Source organism: Ovis aries, chromosome 8 (genome assembly GCF_016772045.2).
Source record: "Ovis aries strain OAR_USU_Benz2616 breed Rambouillet chromosome 8, ARS-UI_Ramb_v3.0, whole genome shotgun sequence".
NCBI lineage: Eukaryota > Metazoa > Chordata > Mammalia > Artiodactyla > Bovidae > Ovis > Ovis aries.
Window position 1 is genome coordinate 21,148,533 of NC_056061.1, and position 26,052 is coordinate 21,174,584.

The window sequence follows — 26,052 nt, forward strand, 5'->3', positions numbered from 1 at the left end:
TTTAGCAATACTGTGTGCACCTACAAATACTTATGTCTAGAAACAGTTCAATCTAACTTTCTTAATAACGTTTAGCATTATTCTCTATTTTATATATAAAATCTCTGTTGCACTAACAAAAGCTTAGGCTTGGAAGGGAAAAACAAAGTTAATTACCAAGCAAACTGGGCTTCATATTAGTTGTTGAATTACACTTAACAGTATAATATCTTAGCAAAATGAAATGTTCGCAGCAACAGACCTCTTTACAATATTTACCACCTATACATTAGGCATCTTCTAAGCCACTGGCCTCTAAACTTTTGATCACATATCCTATGCACACAAAATACATTTGGGAATGCACCCTCAATATGCTTGTTTATTTATATATGCATATTACTAACTTAATAAACTATCCAATTATAAATTCACAGAAATTTTTTTAAAAATAGTTTTATAAGATAAGCATAAGTTCTAATATCTTCTCCCCACATCTGATTGAATTACCTTGTGCCTCCCATCACACACAGCAGACAGTACTCCTAAGATCATCAATCTAGGCAATGACAAATTAAAATCTTTCAGTATAAATGCTAACCAAATAAAATCTCACGCCAGCAACTCATATATTATTTGTTTTCCTTCTATAGTACTAACTTCTTGTCTCTTATTTAACATCTGCATCCTCACTGCAGTTGCTTTAAAGGGGATATAAAGTTCAAGGAAAATGATTTTTTAAAGCTGCATCACCCAAGGGGATTTTCTTTCTCTGGAATATAGCTTAAAAGACTATACTTCAAAGCCTGCTGTCTCATACAAGTTATTTCAAATATAAGAAATGCCAATCAAACACTATAATGTTGCCAGAGGAATTTTTTTTTTTCAGTCATAAGCTTATTTTTGACTCCACTCTTTGAAAAAACTGTGCTGAGGTTAGGCAAACAACTGGAATCTGAACTTTTTCTAAAACATATTAACGGAATTTCTTGTCTCCATAAAGCCTGCGTTTCTATGGGCTTGGGTGTCTGTTAGTAAAATGACAAGATCAGTACAAAGGGGAAAGTGCAGCAATCAGAACCCCTACAAGCAAACAAGCAGTACCTGAAGATCTAAAGGACAGAGCTATTCCTGTTTACCATGAGAGAAAGTCACTTTTTTTAAATAAAATATAAATCATGGAATGCTGTAACTAAGAGACATCAGATCAGGTTTTTTTAAAAAGTGTTCAAAAAAAAACGAAGAGTAAATGCCAGTGTCATATTCTTTTGAAGTAGCACTATCCCTTCTCACAGATTTCAATTCCTCTCAACTCTTGTGCATTAGTGAGGAGACACTATTAAACTGTCACCTTGGAAGTGATCTAGCAGAAGCATCTAACCCGCGCTGGCCCGCGTCAGCACTGAGCCCTTCCAGGCATCTGCGCCAGGTGGACGGCAGCGCTGGACGTAGAGGGTGCGACACGTAGGCCCCTGGGGCTGAACCTGCCTTATTCTGGACACAAAAGAACTTCTAACAAGCGGAACAGATTGCTGAGCCCCTGAAGTGGCAGGCAACGTCCGATAAGACCATGTACCGAAAGAAAAAAAAAATACTAATAACTGCCGAGAGACAGCGGAGCAGAGCGGCGAGAGGATCCTGTGCCTAAAGCTCCTGAGCATCATCAGCCTGGCTCTCGGGGAGGCTCTGAGCTCCCTGCGCCTTCGCGTCCTCAAGGGAAAGGTCTGGCCGCCACGCCCCCGCCACCGCTGTCTCCCTCTGGAAAAGCTGAGAGGACCCGGCCCGGCCCGGAACCCTTTGTTGCTGCTGCTGCTGCTACTGCTACTGCTGGTAAGTCGCTTCAGTCGTGTCCGACTCTGTGCGACCCCAGAGACGGCAGCTCACCAGGCTCCCCGTCCCTGGGATTCTCCAGGCAAGAACACTGGAGTGGGTTGCCATTTCCTTCTCCAATTGTAGGGGAAGATAAAAACAGTGGCCTCAGGACCTAGTAGCTTCCGAAAGGACCAAACCCGAGGCTCACCCCACCTGGCGTGTCACTCCCACTTACCCATTAATGTGGCACTAGCCGGCGCCCTGACTTCCCAGTCTCCGGCTGTGGCGGCTGCTGCGGTAACTGTGGGGTCAGCCCTCCGCCCCTAGCTATGAGTACAGAGACCAGGCTCACAACGCAAGATGGCGGCCTCCTGCGCCCCTTACTCTAGACCCCCAAGTCTGGGCTCCCAGAAGCCCTTGCACGCGGCAGCGGTGGCGGCGGCGGCGGCGGCGGCCGCGAAGCTGCTGCTCCGACAGGCAGAGGGGCGGAGAGACGCGGACGCCCCAGCCCCACCCACTCATGGAGGATCCGGCGACTTCTAGACTCTGGGATTTTAACTCTGCGCGTTGCTGTGGCAGAAGTGTGTCCTACTGCCCTGACAGCAGTAGTGCTCCCTGCCAGTTCTGTCATTCACCCGTTCGTTCTTTTGTTCATCCATCCGCCCAAGCTTCCATCCATTCATTTATTCATTTTACAACGTAGTATTGACGGAGGGACTAATCTGTGCCAGACTTGATTTGATGTTGGAGGTACAATAGTGTACACAACGGATAAAAATCCTGACCTCGTGGAGCTTCATTTTCTTCAACCTCATTCACTTCTTCCTATCTTCTCTGCTCATTTGTTTCAACCTTTCAGTTGAAAATTTTTGGATGCCGTGACATCTGTGGATTTTTTTTTTGCAAAATAGTAGCCACTGATGTATGAAATAACTCCAAGTAAAGTACTCTTGATTTTTTATAACACACATACAGCCTTGTTCAACACATGGTTCAACCTTGGGGTTGAACAAGCAGTATTGAAAACAGGTTGTTTTCTCTATGTAGTTCTAGGCACAGAATATGCAAGATAAATAACACATGATTCCTTCCCCAAAGAAGCTTCTGTTTTCCATCTCTTGTTCTTTTTGTTCTCTTTTCTGAGAAAATTTTGGGTTATCTTACAGCTCTCTATTAATATGATTTTTTAAATTCTGATATTGTATTTTTTAAGTACCAAGAGCTGTTTCATATTTTTAATTCAGGGATCAAAATAGCGTTATCTTGTAACCGTGAAGCAAGAACAGGTCTTTGCCACCCTCCATAGTTAGAGGACTTTGGCACGCTGTAACATTATAAGCCCTTGCTTGATAATGTGAGAGTGCTACTCAGTCAGGCCCTGCTGCTGCTGCTAAGTCGCTTCAGTCGTCTCCGACTCTGTGCGACCCCAGAGACGGCAGCCTACCAGGCTCCCCCGTCCCTGGGATTCTCCAGGCAAGAATACTGGAGCGGGTTGCCATTTCCTTCTCCAATGCAGGAAAGTGAAAAGTGAAAGTGAAGTCGCTCAGTCGTGTCCGACTCCTAGCGACTCCACGGGCTGCAGCCTACCAGGCTTCTCCATCCATGGGATTTGCCACGCAAGAGTGCTGGAGTGTGTTGCCATTGACAGTGGATATTGTGGATTCGTGTAATGCCTTAGGACACAACCTGAGAATTCATTCATAGAGACCTCTGAGTCTAGTGTCTCGTCTTAAATTAGGCGTTGGAACCTTGACGGGGAAACGACTACGACTCCCACAATCCACCACGACCCAGATCAGCGTGCAGAGGTTCATGCTGGGATTCCTTCTCTTCCGGGGAAGAGAGGAAAAGCTTTTTTGAATGTGCGTCCGGAGGCTGAGGCTTTTCAGAGTCGCTGGTTCTCTTCTCGGTTAACCGTCAGTGTCTGGGTAAAAATAAGGGCCTACCTCAGTTTTTCAGGCCGGGAAAGGGAATCGACAGCGCGCAGCACTCCTTTGCCCGCGAGCCAGACGGCATCTGCTGCGGGATCCGAAGAAGAAGGGCAGTGTGACAGCGGCCGGCTCTTCAGGCCGGTAGGAACTGACCGTCCCAGCCCTGGATCCCTAGGCCGAATGCTTTGACCCAGTTAGTATCGGGACTGGTTTCATATCCTGGCCTTGGGACGTTGCCATGGACCTTTGGGCAGGCTCCGGCACCTTCCGCCGACCTCCACACATGTGTCATCCACTTGCTCTAAGTGTTGGGGAGCTCAAGCACACCATTCTGGGTCCCGGCCCGGGAAAAGAAGAAAATTCTCTGAGTGTCACGTTCTTTGCACTGATGGTTTGGGAGAATTTACATCAAAATCAGAGACTGTTTTCACTTGTCTGAGGAAAAGGGGTGGGGGGCAGGGAGACGAAGTTGGGCGATCTTATTAAACTAAATTTATTTAAATAGTGGGGATAGTTTCCTTATTTTCACTTTCTCTTTGTTTTAAAACAGTTTCTAGCTGAAAGATAGTCTAGGTAGTAGAAAGGTTGTGACTGTGCTTGCTTTTGAAAAACTTCTTAGCAAAATTTGTGTCAGAGCCAGAAATTTGTAAAGCCCAGAAGTGACTGCTGATTCAGTGTAACTCATTTTGTAGGCCGAACCTCAGAAAGGGGAGGTGTGTCATCTAAAATTATGAAACCTGAGATTATAACGCAGTTCTCTTGACTCTGGAATCAGTGCTCTTTTTAACTGTGTTCACTGTGCTTTTATGTTTTGGGTGGAGAGTGCACCTCTGGAGCCTGACTGGGTTAGCATTTGGGCTAATCATTTTCTGGTGCTGGTGACTTTGAGCCAGTTTCCTTCATTTAGAATGATCGTGTGTGCCCAGTCAATTCAGTCCTTACAACCGCATGGACTATAGCCTGACAGGCTCCTCTGTACATGGGATTTTCATGGCAAGAATACTGGAGTGGGTTGCTATGCCCTCCTCTAGGGGATCTTCCCGACCCAGGGATCCAACTTGCGTCTCCTGCATTGCAGGTAGATTCTTTACCGCTGAGCCATCAGTGAAGCCCAGAATGATAGTAATGGTGCTTTAATTAGTTTGACATATAAAACTCTTCAACTGTTAGCTGCTATTATGGAATTTGTTTATTTGCGCAACTGATTGTTAACTTTAAAGTTTTTGTATTTAGATATATTGGTTGATAAGGTTTCTTCTCTTTGTTTTCTCTTACTTGGCTTATTTTACCTGGGTGAGTTTATATACATTATTTTTTCTTTACCTCAGTCCAGACACACTGAAATTTTTGAAAAATTTTTTATTTCAATTTGCAGTATCATTGCCTTTGTTTAGGGATTCCCTGGTGGCTCAGAGAGTAAAGAATCTGACCCAGGGCTGGGTCAGGAAGATCCCTTGAAGAAGGAAATAAGAACTCACTCCAGTATTCTTGCCTGGAAAACCCCATGGATGGAAGAGCCTGATGGACTACAGTCCATAAAAGTCAGACACGACTGAGCAACTTCACTTTCGCTTTGCCTTTGTTTTATCCAAACCATTAACTTGAAATACAGTAGTTGAGATTTATAAATAAATTAGTATATTTGAGGAACAGTAAGGACATTGAAAATTTCTTCATCTAAATAATCTAGTCATAAATAACATATATAGTTGTTCCAAATCCTTTTATAAAATGTATTTTCTTTTTCTTCAGCTCTTACTTTCTAACATAAATAACATTGTATTCTTTTCTAGTTACCTGCTCTACCATGCTATCTTGTGATATTTGTGGTGAAACAGTATCCTCAGAACCAGACATGAAGGCTCACCTAACTGTTCACATGGAAAATGAAGTTATATGTCCATTTTGCAAGTTGTCAGGTGTAAATTATGATGAAATGTGTTTTCATATTGAAACTGCTCATTTTGAGCAAAATGAACTAGAAAGAAACTTTGAGAGGATTAATACAATACAGTATGGAACTTCCGATAACAGGAAGGACAGCAGCCTACAGTGTAGAGCAGACATTAATTCAAGTGTTCATTCAGCTTGTGCATCTAATCAGCCGAAGATTTCAGCTCAAAGCCTGCCTGAGGATGGTACTTTAAAACATAAAGACTTTTATTCAGAGAACTTAACTGAATCTAGAAAATTCCTGAAAAGTACGGAAAGACAGTCTGACCGAACCAAAATTAAAGAATCAATTTATGAAACGATGTACAGTCCTCCTGAATGTCCATTCTGTGAAAAAATAGAAGATAATAGTCAAGATATGGAAACTCATGTGAAAACAAAGCATGCTGATCTTTTAGACACTCCATTAGAAGGTAAAGTATTCATTTTATATAATAAGTAGCATTAGTCTCAATTTAATATGTAGTATCCCAAAAGTTGGTTTGTAAATAAGATTACTACAAATGTGTTTTTAATTTCAGTTTATAGCATTGCTCATTTGCCAATTATAATATGAAACTACTATAACGGAAAAGAGTTTTGATACAAACAAATGTTTCATCTACTTCGAAAGTAGCTGTAGAAACTTGAGGAGAAGCAGACTCACAGTCTAGTTTCCAGAGGAAGAAAGTGAAAATGAAAGTGTTAGTTGCTCAGTCCTGTCTGACTCTGTGTGATCTCATGGACTATAGCCTACAAGGTTCTTCTGTCCATGAAATTCTCCAGGCAAGAATACTGGAGTGGGTTACATTTCCTTCTCCAGGGGATCTTTCCAACCGAGGGATGGAACCTGGGTCTCTTGCATTGCAGGCAGATTCTTTACCAACTAAGCCACAGGGAAGACCAGTTTCCAGAGGGTATTCTTTTATTTACTACCCAGGCCAGTGGCATCTGGATTCTCTGGGATTGTGATTTTCTGTTACTGAGTTCTACTTTGATTCTTTTTTGATCAGAGAGCAAACTATGATTTAAGTTCTTTTGAATTTGTTCAAGTTATTTAAACTTGTTTTATGGCCTAAGATATGGGATATGGTCTGTTTTAGCACATGTTCACATGTTCCATAGACATTTGAAGAAAAAAAATTCTGATGTTGTTGGATCAAATGTTCTATATTTGTCAGAGTGTGTTGTTTGATTGTGTTCAGATCTTCCATGTCCTTACTGATTTCCTGTCCAGCAGTTCTACCAGTTTTTGGAAGGAGCTTAAAGTTCCCTATTATGATCTATATATATCTATATATCCCAGTATATTTGTCTGTTTTTCCTTTAGGCTCTATCAGACTTGTTTCATATATTGTGAGGCTCTGTTGTTGGTGCATACACATTTAGAATCATGTGTTTCTTTGATACTGTTGAGTTTTAAGAATAATTTATATATTGTGGATGCAAGTCCTTTATTGGATTTTGCAGATATTTCACAGATATTTTCTCTCAGTCTAAGACTTGTCTTTTCATTCTCTTAACAGTGTCTTTCACAGAAGTTTTTACTTTTAATGAAGTTTGCCTTATTTGATTTCTTTTTTCATGGGTTGTGCTTTTGGTGTTGTTTCAAAACTCTGCCAAACCCAAGGTCACCTTTCCCATGTTATCTTCTAGAAGTTTTGAATTTTACATTTAAGTCTGATTCATTTGAATAATTTTTATGAAAGGTTAAGGAGAGAAAACCTATATGCAGATCAGGAAGCAACAGTTAGAACTGGACATGGAACAACAGACTGGTTCCAAATAGGAAAAGAAGTACCTCAAGGCTGTATATTGTCACCCTGCTTGTTTAACTTACATGCAGAGTACACAATGAGAAATGCTGGGCTGAAAGAAGCACAAGCTGGAATCAAGATTGCCAGGAGAAATATCAATAACCTCAGATATGCAGATGATACCACCCTGATGGGCAGAAAGTGAAGAGGAACTAAAAAGCCTCTTGATGAAAGTGAAAGGAGAGTGAAAAAGTTGGCTTAAAGCTCAACATTCAGAAAACGAAGATCGTGGCATCTGGTCCCATCACTTCATGGGAAATAGATGGGGAAACAGTGGAGTGTCAGACTTTATTTTTGGGGGCTCCAAAATCACTGCAGATGGTGATTGCAGCCATGAAATTAAAAGACGCTTACTCCTTGGAAGGAAAGTTATGACCAACCTAGATAGTATATTCAAAAGCAGAGATATTACTCTGCCAGGAAAGGTCCGTCTAGTCAAGGCTATGGTTTTTCCTGTGGTCATGTATGGATGTGAGAGTTGGACTGTGAAGAAAGCTGAGCGCCAAAGAATTGATGCTTTTGAACTGTGTTGTTGGAGAAGACTCTTGAGAGTCCCTTGGACTGCAAGGAGATCCAACCAGTCCATTCTAAAGGAGATCAGTCCTGGGCGTTCATTGGAAGGACTGATGCTGAAGCTGAAACTCCAGTACTTTGGCCACCTCATGCGAAGAGTTGACTCATTGGAAAAGACCCTGATGTTGGGAGGGATTAGGGGCAGGAGGAGAAGGGGATGACAGAGGATGATATGGCTGGATGGCATCACTGACTCAATGGACATGCATTTGAGTGAACTCCAGGAGTTGGTGATGGACCGCGAGGCCTGGCGTGCTGTGATTCATGGTTCGCAAAGAGTCAGAGATGACTGAGCAACTGCACTGAACTGAACTGAAGGAGAGGGCATATATTCATTTTTTGAATTTTAATAAATGCTATTTTTTAGGAAAGTTCAGGTTCACAGTAAAATTGAGTAGAAAGTACAGGGAGTACCCAAGTACCCCCTGTCCCTATATCCTCCTAAACTCCTCAAGCATTCAACAACCCATACCAAGTGATACATTTGTCAAAGTCAGTGAATCTGCATTGATGTCAATATCACCCAACGCCCATGTTTATATTAGGGTTCACTCTTGGTGATATACACAGGTTTGACACATGTATAATGACATGAACCCACCATTTAGTATTTAGTATCATACAGAATAGCTTCACTGCCCTGAAAATCCCCTGTGCTCCACCTGTTCATCCTTCGCTCCCTGTGGCCACTGGCTACCATTGATCTTTTTACTGTCTACATATTTTTGCCTTTTTTAGAATGTCATATAATTGGAATCACATGCCATGTAGCTTTTTCATATTGGTTTATTTTACTTAGCAATGTGCATTTAAGATTCCTCCATGTCTTTTTATGGCTTAATAGCTTTTTTTTTAACTGAATAATATTCTTTTGGATGTTCCACAGTTCAGTATCTGGTCACCTACTGAAGGTCCCTCTGGATGCTTCCAAGTTTTGGCAATTACGAATAAAGCTGCTATAAACTATACTGGCTTTTGTGTGGACAGAAGTTTTCAATTCCTTTTGGTAAACACAAGGGAATTCGTGATTTTTGGATCATGTAGTAATAGTATGTTTGGTTTTATAAGAAATTGCCAGACTTTTTCAAAGGGATTAGACCATTTTGCATTCGCACCAGCAGTGAATGAAAGTTCATGTCCTTGTCAGCATTTGGTGTTGTCAATGATTTTGTTGTTGTTCGGTCACTAAGTCACATCCAGCTCTTTGTGACCCCCATGAACTGTGGCACACCAGGCTTCCCTGTCCTTCAATATATCCCTGAGTTTGCTCAAACTCCTGTCCATTGAGTCAGTGATGCCATCCAACCATCTCATTCTCTGTCACCTGCTCCTCTTGTCCTTAGTCTTTTCCAGCATCAAGGTCTCTTCCAAAGAACTGACTCTTCATATCAGGTGGCCAAAGTATTGGAGCTTCAGCTTCAGCATCAGTCCTTCCAATGTATGTTCAGGGTTGATTTCCTTTAGGATTAACTGGTTTGATCTCTTTGCTGTCCAAGGGACCCCCAGAAGTCTTCTCCAGCACCACAGTTCAAAAGCACCAATTCTTCAGTGCTCAGTCTTCTTTACGGTCCAACTCTTACATCCATACATGACTAGGAAAAACCAGAGTTTTGATCATACAGATTTTGACTAGCCAGATTTTGGTCATTCTAATATATATGTAGTGTTGTTTTATTTTAATTTGTAATTTTCTAATAACATCATCTGTACCCAGTATCAGCTAGGTCTTGGTCTTATAGAGGTACCATTTCTCTCTCGGGCAAGTTGTACCTGTCTGTCTGAGGTACTGGTTAATGGATGCAGCTCTTTGATCTTATGCTTCCAACTAGGGCATTTGATCCGTGCCCAGCTTTGTGCTGAATGCTTGAATTCTGCATATCACCACTTAGTTTGGAGGGTACTGAGAATCCAGCCCCCAAAATCCATATCTAGACTGACTGCTATTTACCATTTTTTTTTCCTTTCTACTTTTCTTATTTTGACTACAGAGCTGAATATTTATAATTAATATTTTCTTTCACTGTAGTGATAAGAGGTTTGTGCTTATGCTCAGTCTTTCATCTAGAAGTAGAAAATTGCTTTAAATCCAGCTACAAAGAGCTTTTACTTAATAAAGTTAGTGAGTAGTAGACAGTCTTTGACTTGATGTGAAAAATCTAAAGATTTTAAAAATAAAACCAACTAAATTATATTTCTAATCCAGACTGTAATCAACTACTCTATGACTGCCCTATGTGTGGGCTCATCTGTACAAACTACCATATTCTGCAGGAACATGTTGACTTGCATTTGGAAGAAAGCAGCTTTGGACAAGGTATGACTATATGTTTAAAGATAAGGATGTTATGATTTAATTTCTACTTCCTAGGACATTATCTACTTTTTAGATTAGTATTATAGAGGGGAAGAAAACACATTGGTTAAAAATAAATCTGTCCCTTAAAAAATTTTTCATACAGCTTCAACTTGTCAAAGATTTTTCACAGAAAAGATTGTAAAGGATTAACTGGTGTGACGAGCAATTGAATTAGGGGTGTGCATCCAGGGTTTTGACCCAGAACATCAGAAGATAATGAAATTGTACCATTTTTAAAATCTTTTTGATTTAAAAGTTGAGGCCATTCTTCCAGCAGCTGGAAGTAATTGAATTTAACATCTTATCAGTAAAAATTGTTTATGAGCTCAGAAGCTGCCATATGGCACATGTCATTTTAAAAAGAATGTGAAGTATATGACTTCAAAGTTTTTCAAGTACATTTTCAACTACTCTTCTAGCTTCTTTATTACCACTGACTAGTTTTATAAGAAATTCTAAAATTTTCTTCTGTTTCCCTATCTTTTTTGCTAGTGGCATTGATTAAGTAATCATGATGGTGCCTTAGAAATGGAAAGATCCTATATGAGTTTCACAATTCCATTGAAACAAAATATAAAGTAGACAAAAAGAGAAACCAATTGTGTTCTACTGGATATCAGTTTCTTAAGGCACATAGATATCTCCTGTTACTGCAGAGGTTTCTAGTATTCATTATCAGCGATCCTAGTACAGTTAGTGATATCCATGGACAGCATTACCCGATCACTCAGCCTAATACCAAGATGAGAATTGCTGGAGTAAAGGTGGAACAGTTCTTTACTAATTACGGTGGAAGAATAACTCTGATGTTGAGTTTCTGATAATTCTTTGTTTATGATAAGCTTTGTATGCTGCTGTTGCTACTGAGTCACTTCAGTCCTGTCCAACTCTGTGTGACCCTATGGACTGCAACCCACCAGGCTCCTCTGTCCATGGTATTCTCTAGGCAGGGGTACTGGAGTGGGTTGCCATGCCTTCCTCCAGGGGATCTACCCAACTCCAGGATCTAAACCGGGTCTCAGGCAGATTCTTTACCACTGAGCCACCAGGGAGACCCAAGCTTTGTATGGGTACATGAGTTATTTTCTGTAACCTCCATAGGCTTACACATAGGCTATGTGTACTCCATAGGCTGGAGTCTGAGGTGAATCTGAGTGAATCACTGTAGATAGCCTCATAAGTATGCTAAAAATCAGTTTTGGATTGTGTATTTCCGCCAGTAAAAGTGGGGACCAATTAGGAAGAGGTATCAGAGGCTGAGCGATTTGAAGGGAAAGAAAGAATATTCAGATACATAATTAAACCATCAAATTGAGAGGTCTAGGAGATGCTAGCCAGAGGGCACTGAATAATAGATGTGTAGGACACTGGATAGAGAGCAAAATGGGCAAGTTATACTATTTGCTTGAGGTCAGACATTAGGTTATGATCTAATATCTGTACTTTGCTCACTTGTTTTTTTATTCTCTTAATTATTTCCATCCTCCCCTCCTCCCCACCAAGTATTTCTCTTAAAAACTAATCTGCCTTATATGTATTAATGAGGGGCACCACTTCAGGGTGCTACTTAATTTCTCTCAAGTTCCGGTTTCTTCAACAGGTAATAATATTTCCTAACTGTTATGAAGATACAAATGAGATATTTAATGAGAATTAATGAGACGTGTTTGTCACAGCCTAAACACTCAGTGAATATTAGTGATTTAAGTGAAGGTTGTACCCTTACAGAGGCAGTTCAAGTTCTGCTGGATTTATACTCAGTATTTCTGTGACATCATAGTCATGAATAAACGGCAAAATAATAGCCTTTACTCCATTTAAAAAATATGTACTAACATATAATTGAGCCTTGATTTCAATCTTTTATTCTAAATATTAAAAATATATGATAGGTGTGAATAGAGTCCAGTGTTCTAGAGATCTAGAGTTGGCTCAACAGCTTCAACAAGAAGAAGACAGAAAGAGGAGATCTCAAGAATCAAGACAAGAAATGGAAGAATTTCAGAAGCTGCAGGTACAACGATTAATAATAATTATATTATTTTGGTTCAGTTAGAGTTCTTATTTTTCAAACATGCTGTTAAAACTTTAGTTTATTATTTTTGTCTTTATTATAATACAAAATATTTTTTACGTGTATTTTTTATAGTTCATAACAACCACCATTCATTTACATACTGGAGCAAACACTTCTTATAAAGTGGCAGTCCCCAACATTTTTGGCACCAGGGACCAAGACAGTTTTTTCATGGACCTGGAGTGGCAGGGAGAATGGTTTCAGGTTGATTCAAGTGCATTATGTTTATTATGCTGCTGCTGGTCTGACAAAAGTTTCAGACAGTAATGCAAGTGATGGGGAGCGGCTGTAAAAACAGATGAAACTTTGCTCACTCACCTACTGTTTATCTCCGGCTGTGCGGCCTGGTTCCTAACAGGTCATGAACTGGTACCCGTCTGTGGCCCTGGAGTTGGGGACCCTGATGTAAAGTATCTTACAGTCTTCCATACTCCATGAAGTTATTTTAGATGTTTTTTTTTTTTGAACAGCAGAGGAAGAAATGGAAACAAAGAGTGCTTTATGTAGCTTAACTTGTTCAGGATTGGGCAGTATGAAATGGTGAAGCCTACTTTTAAACCTATGTTACTGGAGAAAACTAAGAAATTGAGACTCAGAATTTTAAATGTTTGCAAAAATACTTAAAATAGAAACTTAGAATTAATGTCTTCTGAGTCTTAAATTCTTTTAGTGACTGAAGTTCAAGAATTTAGAAAGAACCACTTTTAATGGCAAATGCTTTTTTATGAAGTTTGAGCCTATCTTAGGTGAATGGTAGTATCTACTGAACTAAACTGGTAGCTTTTATATTTTAACAGCTTTTACGACTCTTTTCAGTCCTAACTTGCTGTGGACTACGTAGTCATTTGCTAATAATGCTCATAGATTTTAAATGTTCTTTTTCTATGTGCTTATAGGATAATGTCTGAATAAAAAGGGTTTATGAATGGTTTGAAAATGTTCAATTAAACAGGTTTGTGTACCTGATGTCTTCTTAAAGCCTTTAATATACTAATATGCATTGTACATATCATAATCTTCCTGAACTTGTTTGACCTCTAACTTTTTTCCCTCTGATTTCTTGCACATGGCTATTCTTTCTTTAGAATATCTAATTTAGGCTATTTTTCTCATCCATGGTTCATCTATTTGCATAATTATTTTCCCACCAAGATTCAGAGGAGAAAAAAGTTGACTTTTCCTATATCTTCTCTACCTTATATTATCAATACAACAGTTTTCAATGTTTAGGAGAGTATAAGTTGATTATGTAACTTTGCAGGTTAGTTGTTTAGATCTCAGAAATATTTTTGTAGGGGCTGTTTTAACATATTATTTTAGGTTTTCTGTCAGTGTGCAAAAACATAGTTCATTTACTGCATAGAATAAATACCTGAGTGAATTGTTGATTAAATAGGCCTTTCTAGGCTAGCCTAGGAACCAGGTAACAAGTACAGGTTCCTTGACAGGTTGTCTTGAAAAAAATCAGCAATATGGTCAGAACTCATCTGCTTTTCACATTACTATTAACAGGAAGATTGGATTCTCTACTTTCCCTACTTCAAGGAAAACAAGTCTCTTGCCATGATGGTTGTTTATAGAGAAAGGCTGTTATTAATTAACTCAAGGATTTTTTTGTGTGCGTGATTATTTTTCATAAAAATCTGTAAGTTGACTCATATAGAAGTCTATAAACCAGAATGTTTCAAAATATATTTCCAGATGTATAAAATAGTGGTAAATTTTTCACCTCATTGATATAAAGGGACATAAAAATTAAGTCATTTGTTTTTATGTTCAATAGAGACAATATGGTTTAGATAATTCTGGAGGGTACAAACAACAGCAGCTACGAAATATGGAGATAGAAGTAAATAGGGGAAGAATGCATCCATCTGAATTTCATAGAAGAAAAGCTGATATGATGGAATCACTAGCTATTGGTGTTGATGATGGAAAAACAAAAACATCTGGTGAGTATTTAAACATCCAAATCATGGTTTTAATATTGCATACATCACTGAAGTAATAGGATTATTTGAATTGTGCTTGATTTTCACAACCCACAGTTTATATAGTTTTAGGTGAGACCAGGTGTTCAAATAATTTTTTTGTGTGTTGTTTTAAAACTCCTGACCTTTTATTTTTATAGTAAATGATTCACTTTTATCTTGTATCAATTTACTTGACATTTGAAAACAGACCTTTGAGAATAGTTTTTATTGAAAGCTTACTATTTTCCAGACAATTGCTGTCTAGTAGAATGTAAGTGAGCCACATAAATAATTTTAAATTTCCAATAGTCACATTAGAAAAATAAAGACTAGGTAAAATTAATTTTAATATTTTTCCAGTATATCCAAAATATATTTCAGTGTGTAATCAGTATTAAAAATTATCAGTGCAGTATTTTGCAATCTTTGTACAGTCTTTAAAATGCAGTGTGTATTTTAGTTTGCAGAACATCTGAGTTTGGACAAGCCACATTTCAGGTGTTCAGATAACCGTATGCAAATAGTTTCTGCCATATTGTTCAGTATAGTTTTAGACACTAAGACCTGTATATATATATATTGTGTCATGTAACTCTCAAAAGAAAAATCTTGTGTATTAGATTTTTCTGGATGAGGAAATTGTGTCTTAGATTAAATTACTTTCCTAAGGTAAGGTTGGGCTTCGCAGGTGGCGCTTACCAAAGAACCTGCCTTCCAATGCAGGAGACATAAAGAGATGCAGTTTCAGTCCCTGGGTTGGGAAGATCCCCTGGAGAAGGGCATGGCAGCCCACTCCAGTATTCTTGCCTGGTAAATCCCATGGACAGAGGAGCCTGGAGGGCTACAGTCCATAAGGTTGCAAAGAGTCAGACATGACTGAAGCAAATTAGCAGAAGGTGAGGTTGTGTAGCTAGTTATTGGCCCAGTTGGTATTCACCATCAGATCTGTCTTGTTCCAAAGAATCTATTTTTTCCTGATATCTTCCACATTTATAAAAAACATATCTGTTAGTATAGTTAAAAAATATTATATGAAAACAGCTTTGTTCCTGCCACCCAATTTTTATGAAACTTAATGTTTTTAAGCTGTAAAACCTTTTATATGTATTTTAAACCCCTTGTGTACCCCTCTTTGATTTCTAATTTCTCCTCCTCCACAAAGGGAATCATTATCCCGAATTTGGCATTTATCAATCTCATATATGTTTTAGTAATTTTATCTTGTATGTAAGTTTCCATAATAATATATAATCTTTTATATTTTAAACTATATGTAGGTTGGTGTACAATATGTGTGCTCTGATTGGATTTGCTTAAATATGTTGATTCTTAAACTGTGCTGTTTTCACTTTGCTGAATAGAATTTGCTGTTATGACTTACATTGTTTCCAGTGTTTTATTCTTAAAAATTATGAACAGGCTTCCTCCTCAAAAGTTTCTCTAACATCCAGACCAGAAATACTAGATTAAAGGACATTTGCATAATTAATTTCATTAAGAGTATTATGAAGTTGTTTTCTAGAATGGTTATAACCTTCATTAGATCGTTGTGTTTTTGACTCACACTTTATATTGTGACACGTTTAAGTTTTTGCCGTTTAATGGTAAGATACTTAATTGTATTTCTCTGATGACTCCTGAGTTCGTTTCTTCTGTAAATAACCTAGTCCCTTTTCTCGTGTCCATTGGGTTGTTTGTCTTTTTCTTATTGATTTTTGGCAGTCCGTTAAGTATTCAAGATATTATTTCTTCATTGATGATATGAGGAGCAGTTTTCTTTTTCAAATCTATAATTTGCCTTGAATCCAGGTCTCCCGCATTGCAGGTGGATTCTTTACCAGCTGAGCTACAAGGGAAGCCTGAGAATACTGGAGTGGATAGCCTATCCCTTCTCCAGTGGATCTTTCCAACCCAGGAGTTGAACTGGGGTCTCCTGCACTGCAGGAGATTCTTTACGAACTGAGCTATCAGGGAAGCCCAAATTTTGTATGTGGTGTCTTTAATTAGGCAGAATTTTAAATTTGAATGTAATCAGATTTCTCAGTCTTTCCCTTTACTTGTGTCTTAAGTGTCTTATTTAAGAAATTCCTCCATCTTTGATATCATAAACATATCCTTTTATATTGTCTTTAAATATTTATACCCTTAAAATGGATAACCAGCAAGGACCTACTTTATTAGATACATAGCACAAGGAACTCTGTTCAATATTATATAATAATCGTAATGGGAAAAAGAATTTGAAAAAGAACAGTTATGTATAACTGAATCACTTTTCTGTATACCTGAAACTATCACATTGTTAATGTTAATCAACTATACTCAATATAAAATAAAAAGTTAAAATAATTACGTATATATATGTACATAAAAACAATTCTTTCATGTAGATCTTGGTATTTTTTTATGCCAACTGGAACTAATTATGTCACATAAAAATCAACTCACTGTGATAAACCATAATGAAGTTTTTGAATTGGGAGCAAATTGATTAGAACTGAGCTTCAGAGAAAATGATGTCCAGCACAATGTATAATAAAATGGAGAGATAAGAAGAACATTCATTCAGCAGTGTACTTTTATGTTGCAGAAATAAAAAAGGCAAACAATTTCAATTCAGCATAATAAGTGATATGCTAGTGTTAGGAATCTTACATTGTGTAAAACAAGCAGGACAATAACTAAGACTATGTCAGTAAAAAGGTAGAAGACGGAATTGGCAGGATTTACATGTGCCTTGAGAAAGAGAATGATACTGGAAATGTATGAGACAGACATAGAAAGGTGATAGCCTTCTAAACCTAAATCTCTTTTCCATTTTAGGAATTATGGAAGCGCTTTATACGTATTATCAGAATGCTGCCACAGATGTGAGGCGTGTGTGGCTTTCTGCAGGAGTGGATCACTTTCATTCATCTTTTGGTGATAAAGGTTGGGGTTGTGGTTACAGAAATTTCCAAATGCTGCTTTCATCATTATTGCAAAATGATGCTTATGATGATAGCTTGAAAGGTATGTGAAATACAGACTCTGAATTTACCATCTAATAAAGTACATATGATGTGGAATGAATTAATATATAGTATGCATATTAAAATTAATAGCTTTAATAAAGATGTATTTTAGTGGATATCTGCATTAAAAATCTTCATTCTGGTTGTAGGAAGAGAAAATGATATAGTAGATGTCAGAAATAACTGTCTTAGAAATGATAGGTTCTTGTAGAATATATGATATACCGCTAAGTATTATTCAGTACTTTAGTAACTGTCATATTACATGTTTGCTTTGTATAATTTTAGGTATGTCAGTTCCTTGCATTCCAAAAATTCAGTCTATGATTGAAGATGCTTGGAAGGAAGGTTTTGATCCCCAGGGTGCCTCTCAGCTTAATAACAGGTTACAGGGAACAAAGGCCTGGATTGGAGCATGTGAAATATATACCCTTCTCACTTCCCTAAGGATAAAGTATGTACCTAAAAAGCCAAGTTAATGTTATTGTCATATCTAGGAAGTTTTTGTCGTTTGTGTTTTTTATCAAAGGGATAGTTTAAAAATAAAATTTCAGTTCAGTTCAGTCGCTCAGTCATGTCCGACTCTTTGTGACTCCATGAATCGCAGCACGCCAGGCCTCCCTGTCCATCACCAACTCCCAGAGTTCACTCAAACTCACATCCATCGAGTCGGTGATGCCATCCAGCCATCTCATCCTCTGTCGTCCCCTTCTCCTCCTGCCCCCAGTCCCTGCCAACATCAGAGTCTTTTCCAGTGAGTCAACTCTTCGCATGAGGTGGCCAAAGTATTGGAGTTTCAGCTTTAGCATCATTCCTTCCAGGGAACACCCAGGGTTGATCTCCTTTAGAATGGAATGGTTGGCTCTCCTTGCAGTCCAAGGGACTCTCAAGAGTTTTCTCCAGCACCGCAGTTCAAAAGTATCAATTCTTCGGCACTCAGCTTTCTTCACAGTCCAACTGTCACATCCATACATGACCACTGGAAAAACCATAGCCTTGACTAGACAGACCTTTGTTGCCAAAGTAATGTGTCTGTGCTACAATATGCTATCTAGGTTGGTCCTAACTTTCCTTCCAAGGAGTAAGCGTCTTTTAATCTCATGGCTGCAAAAACCATCTGCAGTGATTTGGAGCCCAAAAAAATAAAGTCTGACACTGTTTCCACTGTTTCCCCATCTATTTGCCATGAAGTGATGGGACCAGATGTCATGATCTTAGTTTTCTGAATGTTGAGCTTTAAGCCAACTTTTTCACTCTCCACTTTCACTTTCATTAACAGGCTTTTTAGTTCCTCTTCACTTTCTGCCATAAGGGTGGTATCATCTGCATATCTGAGGTTATTGATATTTCTCCTGGCAATCTTGATTCCAGCTTGTGTTTCTTCCAGCCCGGTGTTTCTCATGATGTACTCTGCATACAAGTTAAATAAGCAAGGTGACAATATACAGCCTTGATGTACTCCTTTTCCTATTTGGAACCAGTCTGTTGTTCCATGTCCAGTTCTAACTGTTGCTTCTGACCTGCATATAGGTTTCTCAAGAGGCAGGTCAGGTGGTCTGGTATTCCCATCTCTTTCAGAATTTTCCACAGTTTATTGTGATCGACACAGTCAAAGGCTTTGGCATAGTCAGTAAAGCAGAAATAGATGTTTTTCTGGAACTCTTGCTTTTTCGATGATCCAGCAGATGTTGGCAATTTGATCTCTGGTTCCTCTGCCTTTTCTAAAACCAGCCTGAACATCTGGAAGTTCACAGTTCACATTAAGGAGCAATAATAAAATGAAAGACTTACAATGGAAACCAACCGCACATACCCTGCTTCTTGATCTTCTCTATTCTCAAGTCTTATTTCTTAGAGACGGCTGTCACTTTCATTGTTTTTAAATGATATGCTTTCATGGCTTTTTCTTGGTTTGTCAGCTTTAGACATTTTCTGTTACATTCTCCTTGTATCTCCCACCTGTTTCTCCTCACTTTTTATAATACAGCTAAATCTCAGTTTTTATTAAGTTAGAGTCATAACTATGTAAATATTATTCACTGATTTTATATCTTTCCTGAAAAGCTTTTTAAAGTTTTCCTTAAGAATTGCCTTCCCTTTTCCCTTTTACTGTTTGTCTACATCATGGTCAAGTTTTTGCAGAAACTCCACTTATGTAACCTGAGGAACTCCTTATTCCTGGAGACGTTTTTCGTGAAGCCGATTGTCCTTCTCTAGTCTGGGTTGTTTGCTTCTAGATTCTTTCCATAGCTCTAATCGTGTTGCATATCTTCACTCTGTTGAATTGGATCCTGGAGTTTTTCCTGGATTCCATGTCTCTCTCGTTTTTGGATTATTCTCTTTTACTTGAACACTTCCTTTATTAGCTTCCTAAGAAAGGACACCTAGGCTTATTACTGAGTGATAGTTTGTGTTGCTCTATTATTCTTAACTCAAAATCATTTATGGATCAGATTAAGTTGTTCCTCTACTGGCTTCTAACAGTCAGTATTACTTAATGAGAAGGCAAGATGTACCTGGAGAATCCTGTGGACAGAGGAGCCTGGTGGGCTACAGTCCATGGGGTCGCAAAGAGTTCAGTATGACTGAGGGACTAAGCACATAGTGGTTAAGAGCTTAGACTTTTTGAAATAAAATTGCCTACAACTGATTCTAGCTCTCTGCTTATTAGCTCTATGATTTAACTTGTTCGTACCCTAGTTCCACCATTGAAAAAAGAGCATATAAATAGTGACTGCATCATAGAGTTGTAGTGATAATATAGTGCTTAGACTGTGACTGGCATGTAGTAAGAGCTTAAGGGTTCACTGTTGTTTGATGAGTATGATCTCTCCAGTTTCTTTATTTTTTTTTCTGGCACTCCTGTTGGCCGCTGAACTTTTTTGACTTTTTGAATTCACTGGTTGTGTCTCACTTTTTGATCTTTGCTTTTTGTTTTATTATTTGGATTCTCAACTTTATCTCCTCACTACTGTATTGAAATTTTTATTTTAACAATAATGTTTTTTGATTTTAAGAAGTAATTTCATAGCATCATGGCCTTTTATGGTTGTAAAATTTTTCTATTCCTTGCATTTTTCTGTTTCCTCCATGTTAAGTTAGTTTCATGTCTATTTATTTTAGTCTGTTCATTTAGAAGACTTTCTTCTAACTTTTAAAAATCCTTACTGTTTTTCCTAAAGTGAAGAATGAGGCAGTAAAAAAGCTGATTGGCAGTCCTGTAGGGTTTCATGGAGCTTGTAGTTGAGAAAACTTCATTTCTCAGGTGGAAGTTTGCTATGTGGTTGGGGACTCTCAAATATTACTATAAGAGGGAGCTCTTTTCTCAGAGTCCATTCTTGCCTACAGTTCCTCCACTAGGTGAGGAGTTGATCAGTGACTTGCTCTGTTTATTCAACCTTCCAGTTAATCTCGGTTTTTAGCCTCAGTACTACTCTGCCTAGTACCTGGTGTGCATTAAACTTCTGTCCTCTTTTGGGTTTTAAGAAAGTCGTCTCTATTTCTCTGCGTTCACTTTTATGTTTACTCTCTCCTGCTATCCATTTTCCAGAAATGTGTGCCAGTTTCTTGTCAGACCCTGTTCTCTCTCTCCATAGGTGTTTAAATCATTTTCTCCTTCAGTATTACGTTGTCGCGCTTTCAAGAGGCGTCAGAGATAAATGCTTATGATCATCTTTAATAGAAAGTTTGCCTTAAGCTTCATGACTGTATATTTCCTTTTATGTTTGTTTCCAAGTCATTTTGCCAGTGTTTTACATCATTTCTATATATGAGTTATATTCAGAGATAAAAATACTTCTTAAATTTTAAATAGAAAAATGACTGTGTGTATAATAACTTTCTTGAATTATTAAATTCAAAGGACTGTTTTAATGCCCTTTAAATTTTTCTTCTTTTCCTTTTTGCCAGTCTGTTCACACCTTCAGATTATTTATACTATATCATATTTTGAGCTTTTAAGTCATTTTTAAGGAAAGGAAAATTTCTGTTTAAAGTACCTGATATATCATGCTGTTTTCTTGGTACCTGAAATAAATTAGTTCTTTGTAAAGCCTTTCTATTACTATACCCTCAATTTGTTTACTAGTTATTTAAATGTTTTCCTTTTGCTCTATATGAACTTATCCATAGAATACCATTCAAATTTTAAATCTAAACCTGTAGTCAACTGCTAACCCAAGATCACTGTTCTTACTTGTTAATAGCTTTTCCAGAAGTTCATTTCAATATTTAAAGCTCAGGAATAATCAGCTGAAAGTTGTAAATATTAAACTTACTGAGGCTGAAGATAGCAACTAGTACAATGTGGGTGTATTTGGAAACTTTATGGCCAAGAAAGACAAGAATAGGATGTCTGTGCTATACTTTAAAGTGAAAATAAATCTTTTAATTGTTTTTCCTTTCCTTTATACTCAGTCTTTTTAAAATAGTTGTTGAGAAGTATAAATAATGCTCCTGGTTAAAATAATTTGATTTATTCATGGTTGACTTCCTCTTGAGGAAACAGTACCGGCATGGTCTGTTGCCAAATAGTAGATAGATAGATATATAGATGGGGGTACACACAGGTTTTCTGTGATCTTTACAGGTATTCTTTTCTTGTCTATTATTGAAATTTGAGAGAACTGACAGGAAAAATATTTAGGATATTTTGATAACTTCTTATGGCTGCTGAGGAATTAAAAATCAACTTCTAATTAATCATCAGGTTTAGAGACTTTAGAATAAAAGTCCCCATGTCTCAGGTTATATGTAGACTCTTTAAAATCAGGTATGATCCTCATTTACTATGAAGGGAGATTTTCAGTGTGAGAAAATTTTTGTAACTTTGATAGCTGTCATCAACCTTAAGTTATTTAAAGAATTTCCTCCTAAAATAACAGTTTTCAGATAAATAATACAATTTTATTTCTTCTTAGGAAAACAATGATGAAATAAAATTAATTTAAAATGTTTGCATTTTATAACTCCATTGATAAGTTTTTAAAATATTTTCTAAATAATCCATTTTGTCAATTTTTTTATAGGTGTCGTATTGTTGACTTTCACAAGTCAACTGGTCCTTTGGGTACACACCCTCGCTTATTTGAATGGATATTGAGCTACTATGCTTCAGAGAGAGAAGGAAGTCCAAAAGCAGTGTGTACGTCTAAACCACCTATCTATCTTCAGCATCAAGGTTAGTATGATTTATAGATACTGAGTGTAACTTATAAGATGATTTATTTATATAAGACAACTAATTAGCTTTTGCTTTAGGGTATGTTAAGATTCTGGTAATAGAGGAGAGAAGTATACTGACATTACTCTGATTTGTAGAGCTATATTGTCATCATAATACATTGCAGTAATGGATGATATCCTTGATATCTTTGGGGCAACCTGATTCAGGGCTACCTCTTCCTTTATTATTCATCGTTAATTTTTTTCAGGGCTTTACCTCACTTCAATGAGGGCTTCCCTGACCACCCTTTAAAAATTTTTAGCTCATTATTCTATCCCTTTCTAGCACTGGCATATCCTTTCCCTCTTCCCTGCATTATTTTGCTTTAGCTAACATATATAGACTTTACTCATGTACCTTGTTTATGGAGCATTTCTTCCTATTAGAATGTAAGCGCCATGAAAGCAGACACGTTTATTTTGTTTGCTTTTGTGTCACGAACTGTGTGGAACAGTGCCTAATGTGTGGGTATTTCATGAAATTTCTCAAGTGGATGATTTGAATTGACAGGAAGAAAGAGAAGTAAATGTTAGGAATTTCATTGTTTAGGATAAAAGTTAAGCCCTTCCCATTGAAATTATCTTATATATAAATTAACTTTTGTCTACCTTTTCGAACCATGAGTTTTTGTTCCCCAGCAGTTAAATTTCAAATCCTTTTATCTGAGATCACTTGAATAAAAAGGACTATGGGATTAGGAAAGGAAACTAAAATATTTGACATAGTAGAAGTAGAATATTTTGCCATGAAGCCTTTGGAAAACTAAAATTGAACGAAAGAAAACTGGAGGTTAGGCAGTAGAACTAAAGTTTTGTGTCTGAGAACTCAGAGAACTCAGATAACCAATATGTCAGAGGGACTGACTGTATTTATATACGAAACACACATAAAAAGTATATATAGGGTGTCTGTGTGTGTGTGTGTGTGTAGTAACTTACAGCTGCTCAAATAGATATCTCTCGCACATTTGTACTCTTTTTTTATTTTTCTACAGGTCATAGTCGAACAGTTGTTGGAATTGAAGAGAGAAAAAACCGAACATTATGTTTACTAGTATTTGATCCTGGATGCCCTTCTCGAGAAATGCAGAAACTCTTAAAGCAAGACATGGAAGTTAGCAGTCTCAAGCAACTACGGAAGTTTGTGGGGAATTTAAAACATAAGCAATACCAGATAGTGGCAGTAGAAGGTGTGCTTTCTTCAGAGGAGAAAATTGTAAGTGTCTAAATATTTTTCATGTGACGCTTGGACAGGTTGAACTTCAGAGTGTAAAATTTTTAAGTTAAAAATCAGTGTTATAAAAAAAAAAATTCAATGTTATTCCTTTGTAACTCCTAACACCTCATTCTATAACATTAGATTGGCAAAGATCTGTTGTTGTTCACTACATCATTTAATTCCAGAATGGACATCTTTAAATTTCAGATGATACCCAAATATTGTCAGATACTTTGCTCAGAACTTCATAAAAATATTTAATTTTATAATACATTATTTAATTTTGATTATCAGGGGAGTAATGAAAATGGCAACAGTATGATAAGAAAGTCTAACTTAATCAAGGAGTTCAGCTCATATTGGTCTTAGTTGATTAAATGTGATCCTAGAGATTCCTGAGTCTCTATGTTAGGCACTTGGATATATTGGATGTACTATTGGAGGTATAATTATCACACTATTGAGAGAGTTAAGTACTCTGAGGGACATGTTTTTCTTTCAGATTCAAGAACTGTTCATACACATAATACTTACTGGATATATACAGTTCCAGAAATTAACTCCAGTAGTGTTGCCTCTTTATCCCTTGCATTTAAGTGATGAGCAGTACATTATAGAAAAATTCCTAAGGAGTGGAGCCCCTCTGTTTGTATAAACAGAAGCTATATGGTAGCATGTCAAGTCTAGAAAATGCACAATTCTCTAATCTTGAAGAAAAAAAGTCCCTCTTAAGTACTCCACATTTGTTTCCCTCTAAAGAGAGAAGGGCTTCCCTTACGGCTCAACTGGTGAAGAATCCTCCTACAATGTGGGAGACCTGGGTTCAATCCCTGGGTCGGGAAGATCCCCTGGAGAAGGGAACACTTACCCACTCCAGTATTCAGGCCTGGAGAATTCCATGGACTGTATAGTCTGTGGGGTCACAAAGAGTTGGACAAGACTGAGCGACTTTCACTTTCAAAGGGAGAACAGACACCCAGTAGAGAGGAGCATTAATGAAGAATAATAGGATCATGAGGGAAAGGATTAAAGTTGTTTGAAATGAGAGAGAGCTAGAGTAATCTTTTTAGCCTCACAACTTGGGATATAAAGGTAAGGATTGTTGAAGAAGTTCTTCAATTTAATTATGATAAGTTTCTTTGCAAATGTTTATGCAAAGAGGTTTCTTTGCAATGACTTAAATACCAGAATTGCATTCCTTTTTTTAAACCCTCTCATTTATTTGGCTGAATGAAGTTAGAGGTTAATTTTAACTGTTAGAAAAAGCAAGATGCTTGCTCGCCAATATACAGATGACTTTTGAGATCATAGATGAGGTTAGATACTAAGATGGAGTTTAGCTGAGTATTTTATTTGGCTGTTACTTTTCTGGTCTTGAAAGAGAGGCGTAGGTAGTATTTCTCTGCTCATAGTCTCATCTTTATCTCTCCTTCCCTGTATTTACTTGTCTCTTTCTGAGTTTCAGCCACATTTTTACTTTTGATTCATTATTCCATAAAGAGGTGATATTTTCTTTTTAATTTTTTGCATTTTATCTTTATCTCAAATTTTCTTTAATTTTTTATGGCTTGACTTTAAAAATGATTTCCTAATTTCCTAAATTTGAAGTTGTACTGTTCCTTACAGGATTTTCATTATCTTGAAAAAAAATCCCAGATTTTAGTTTTTTTTTAATATTAGATGATAATGCATATTTTAATTAATTGACTTGTCAACTTACTTAACATTTTTAAAATTTCTTTTCAAGGCTAGGAGACAAGCTTCTCAAGTCTTTACAGCTGAGAAGATCCCTTGAAGAAGTCAGCATTTCAGTGATTGTGGAATTTTACTTTTTATTCCAAATTCTGGTATTAACCTTAATACAACATATGAATCTGTGGATTTTCTAAATACTCCATTTATATTTTAATTTCTGAAATGTCTAAATTATACCTTTAGTGCTTCATTGTTTAGTAATTATTCCAATAAAATATCTTGTTTGCATTGTGAGTTTTGTATTTCTTGATTTATCCATGTTTCAGAAACTAGTTTTGTGTTATAGTCATATGACTATTTGTTGAGTTCTAACTTATGTTAGGTATTCTCAGTATTTTGCATGTATTAATTAGTTTGATTTCCAAAATATTTTATAGTTTTGTGAGACAAA

At 37.3% G+C, this 26,052-nt stretch overlaps 2 protein-coding genes across 4 annotated transcripts in view; one reads left to right on the forward strand and one right to left on the reverse strand.

The window, feature by feature from the left end:
• KPNA5 (karyopherin subunit alpha 5) overlaps positions 1 to 2,192 on the reverse strand; it is a 50,352-nt gene extending 48,160 nt beyond the window's left edge. Inside the window, exon 1 of the mRNA XM_004011176.5 lies at positions 2,027 to 2,192. Within this exon, the coding sequence (XP_004011225.2) occupies positions 2,027 to 2,030 (4 nt within the window). The 5' untranslated portion in view covers positions 2,031 to 2,192. The remainder of the gene's footprint in view (positions 1 to 2,026) is intronic.
• Positions 1,407 to 25,895, forward strand: ZUP1 (zinc finger containing ubiquitin peptidase 1). Of its 3 annotated transcripts, none has more exons than XM_060419471.1 (10): positions 1,407 to 1,809; positions 5,516 to 6,088; positions 10,248 to 10,358; positions 12,293 to 12,414; positions 14,261 to 14,429; positions 17,274 to 17,462; positions 17,753 to 17,918; positions 22,492 to 22,643; positions 23,683 to 23,903; positions 25,654 to 25,895. In XM_060419471.1, the coding sequence occupies exons 2-10, from the start codon at positions 5,530 to 5,532 to the stop codon at positions 25,699 to 25,701; spliced, it is 1,737 nt and encodes a 578-aa protein (XP_060275454.1). In that variant the 5' UTR covers positions 1,407 to 1,809; positions 5,516 to 5,529; the 3' UTR covers positions 25,702 to 25,895. The 3 variants fall into 3 exon arrangements, with proteins under 3 accessions (XP_060275454.1, XP_004011226.3, XP_012037920.3); XM_004011177.5 differs by lacking the exon at positions 1,407 to 1,809 and adding an exon at positions 3,635 to 3,915; XM_012182530.4 differs by lacking the exon at positions 1,407 to 1,809 and adding an exon at positions 3,635 to 3,863.
• Positions 25,896 to 26,052: the final 157 nt, after the last annotated feature.

Excerpts from the sequence above, each read along its gene's own strand:
- ZUP1 (XM_060419471.1), top strand. The coding sequence starts at position 5,530 with ATGCTATCTTGTGATATTTGTGGTGAAACAGTATCCTCAGAACCAGAC. Across the intron at positions 10,359-12,292 it reads AGAAAGCAGCTTTGGACAAG|GTGTGAATAGAGTCCAGTGT; the intron begins GTATGACTATAT and ends AATATATGATAG. Across the intron at positions 14,430-17,273 it reads TGGAAAAACAAAAACATCTG|GAATTATGGAAGCGCTTTAT; the intron begins GTGAGTATTTAA and ends TTTCCATTTTAG.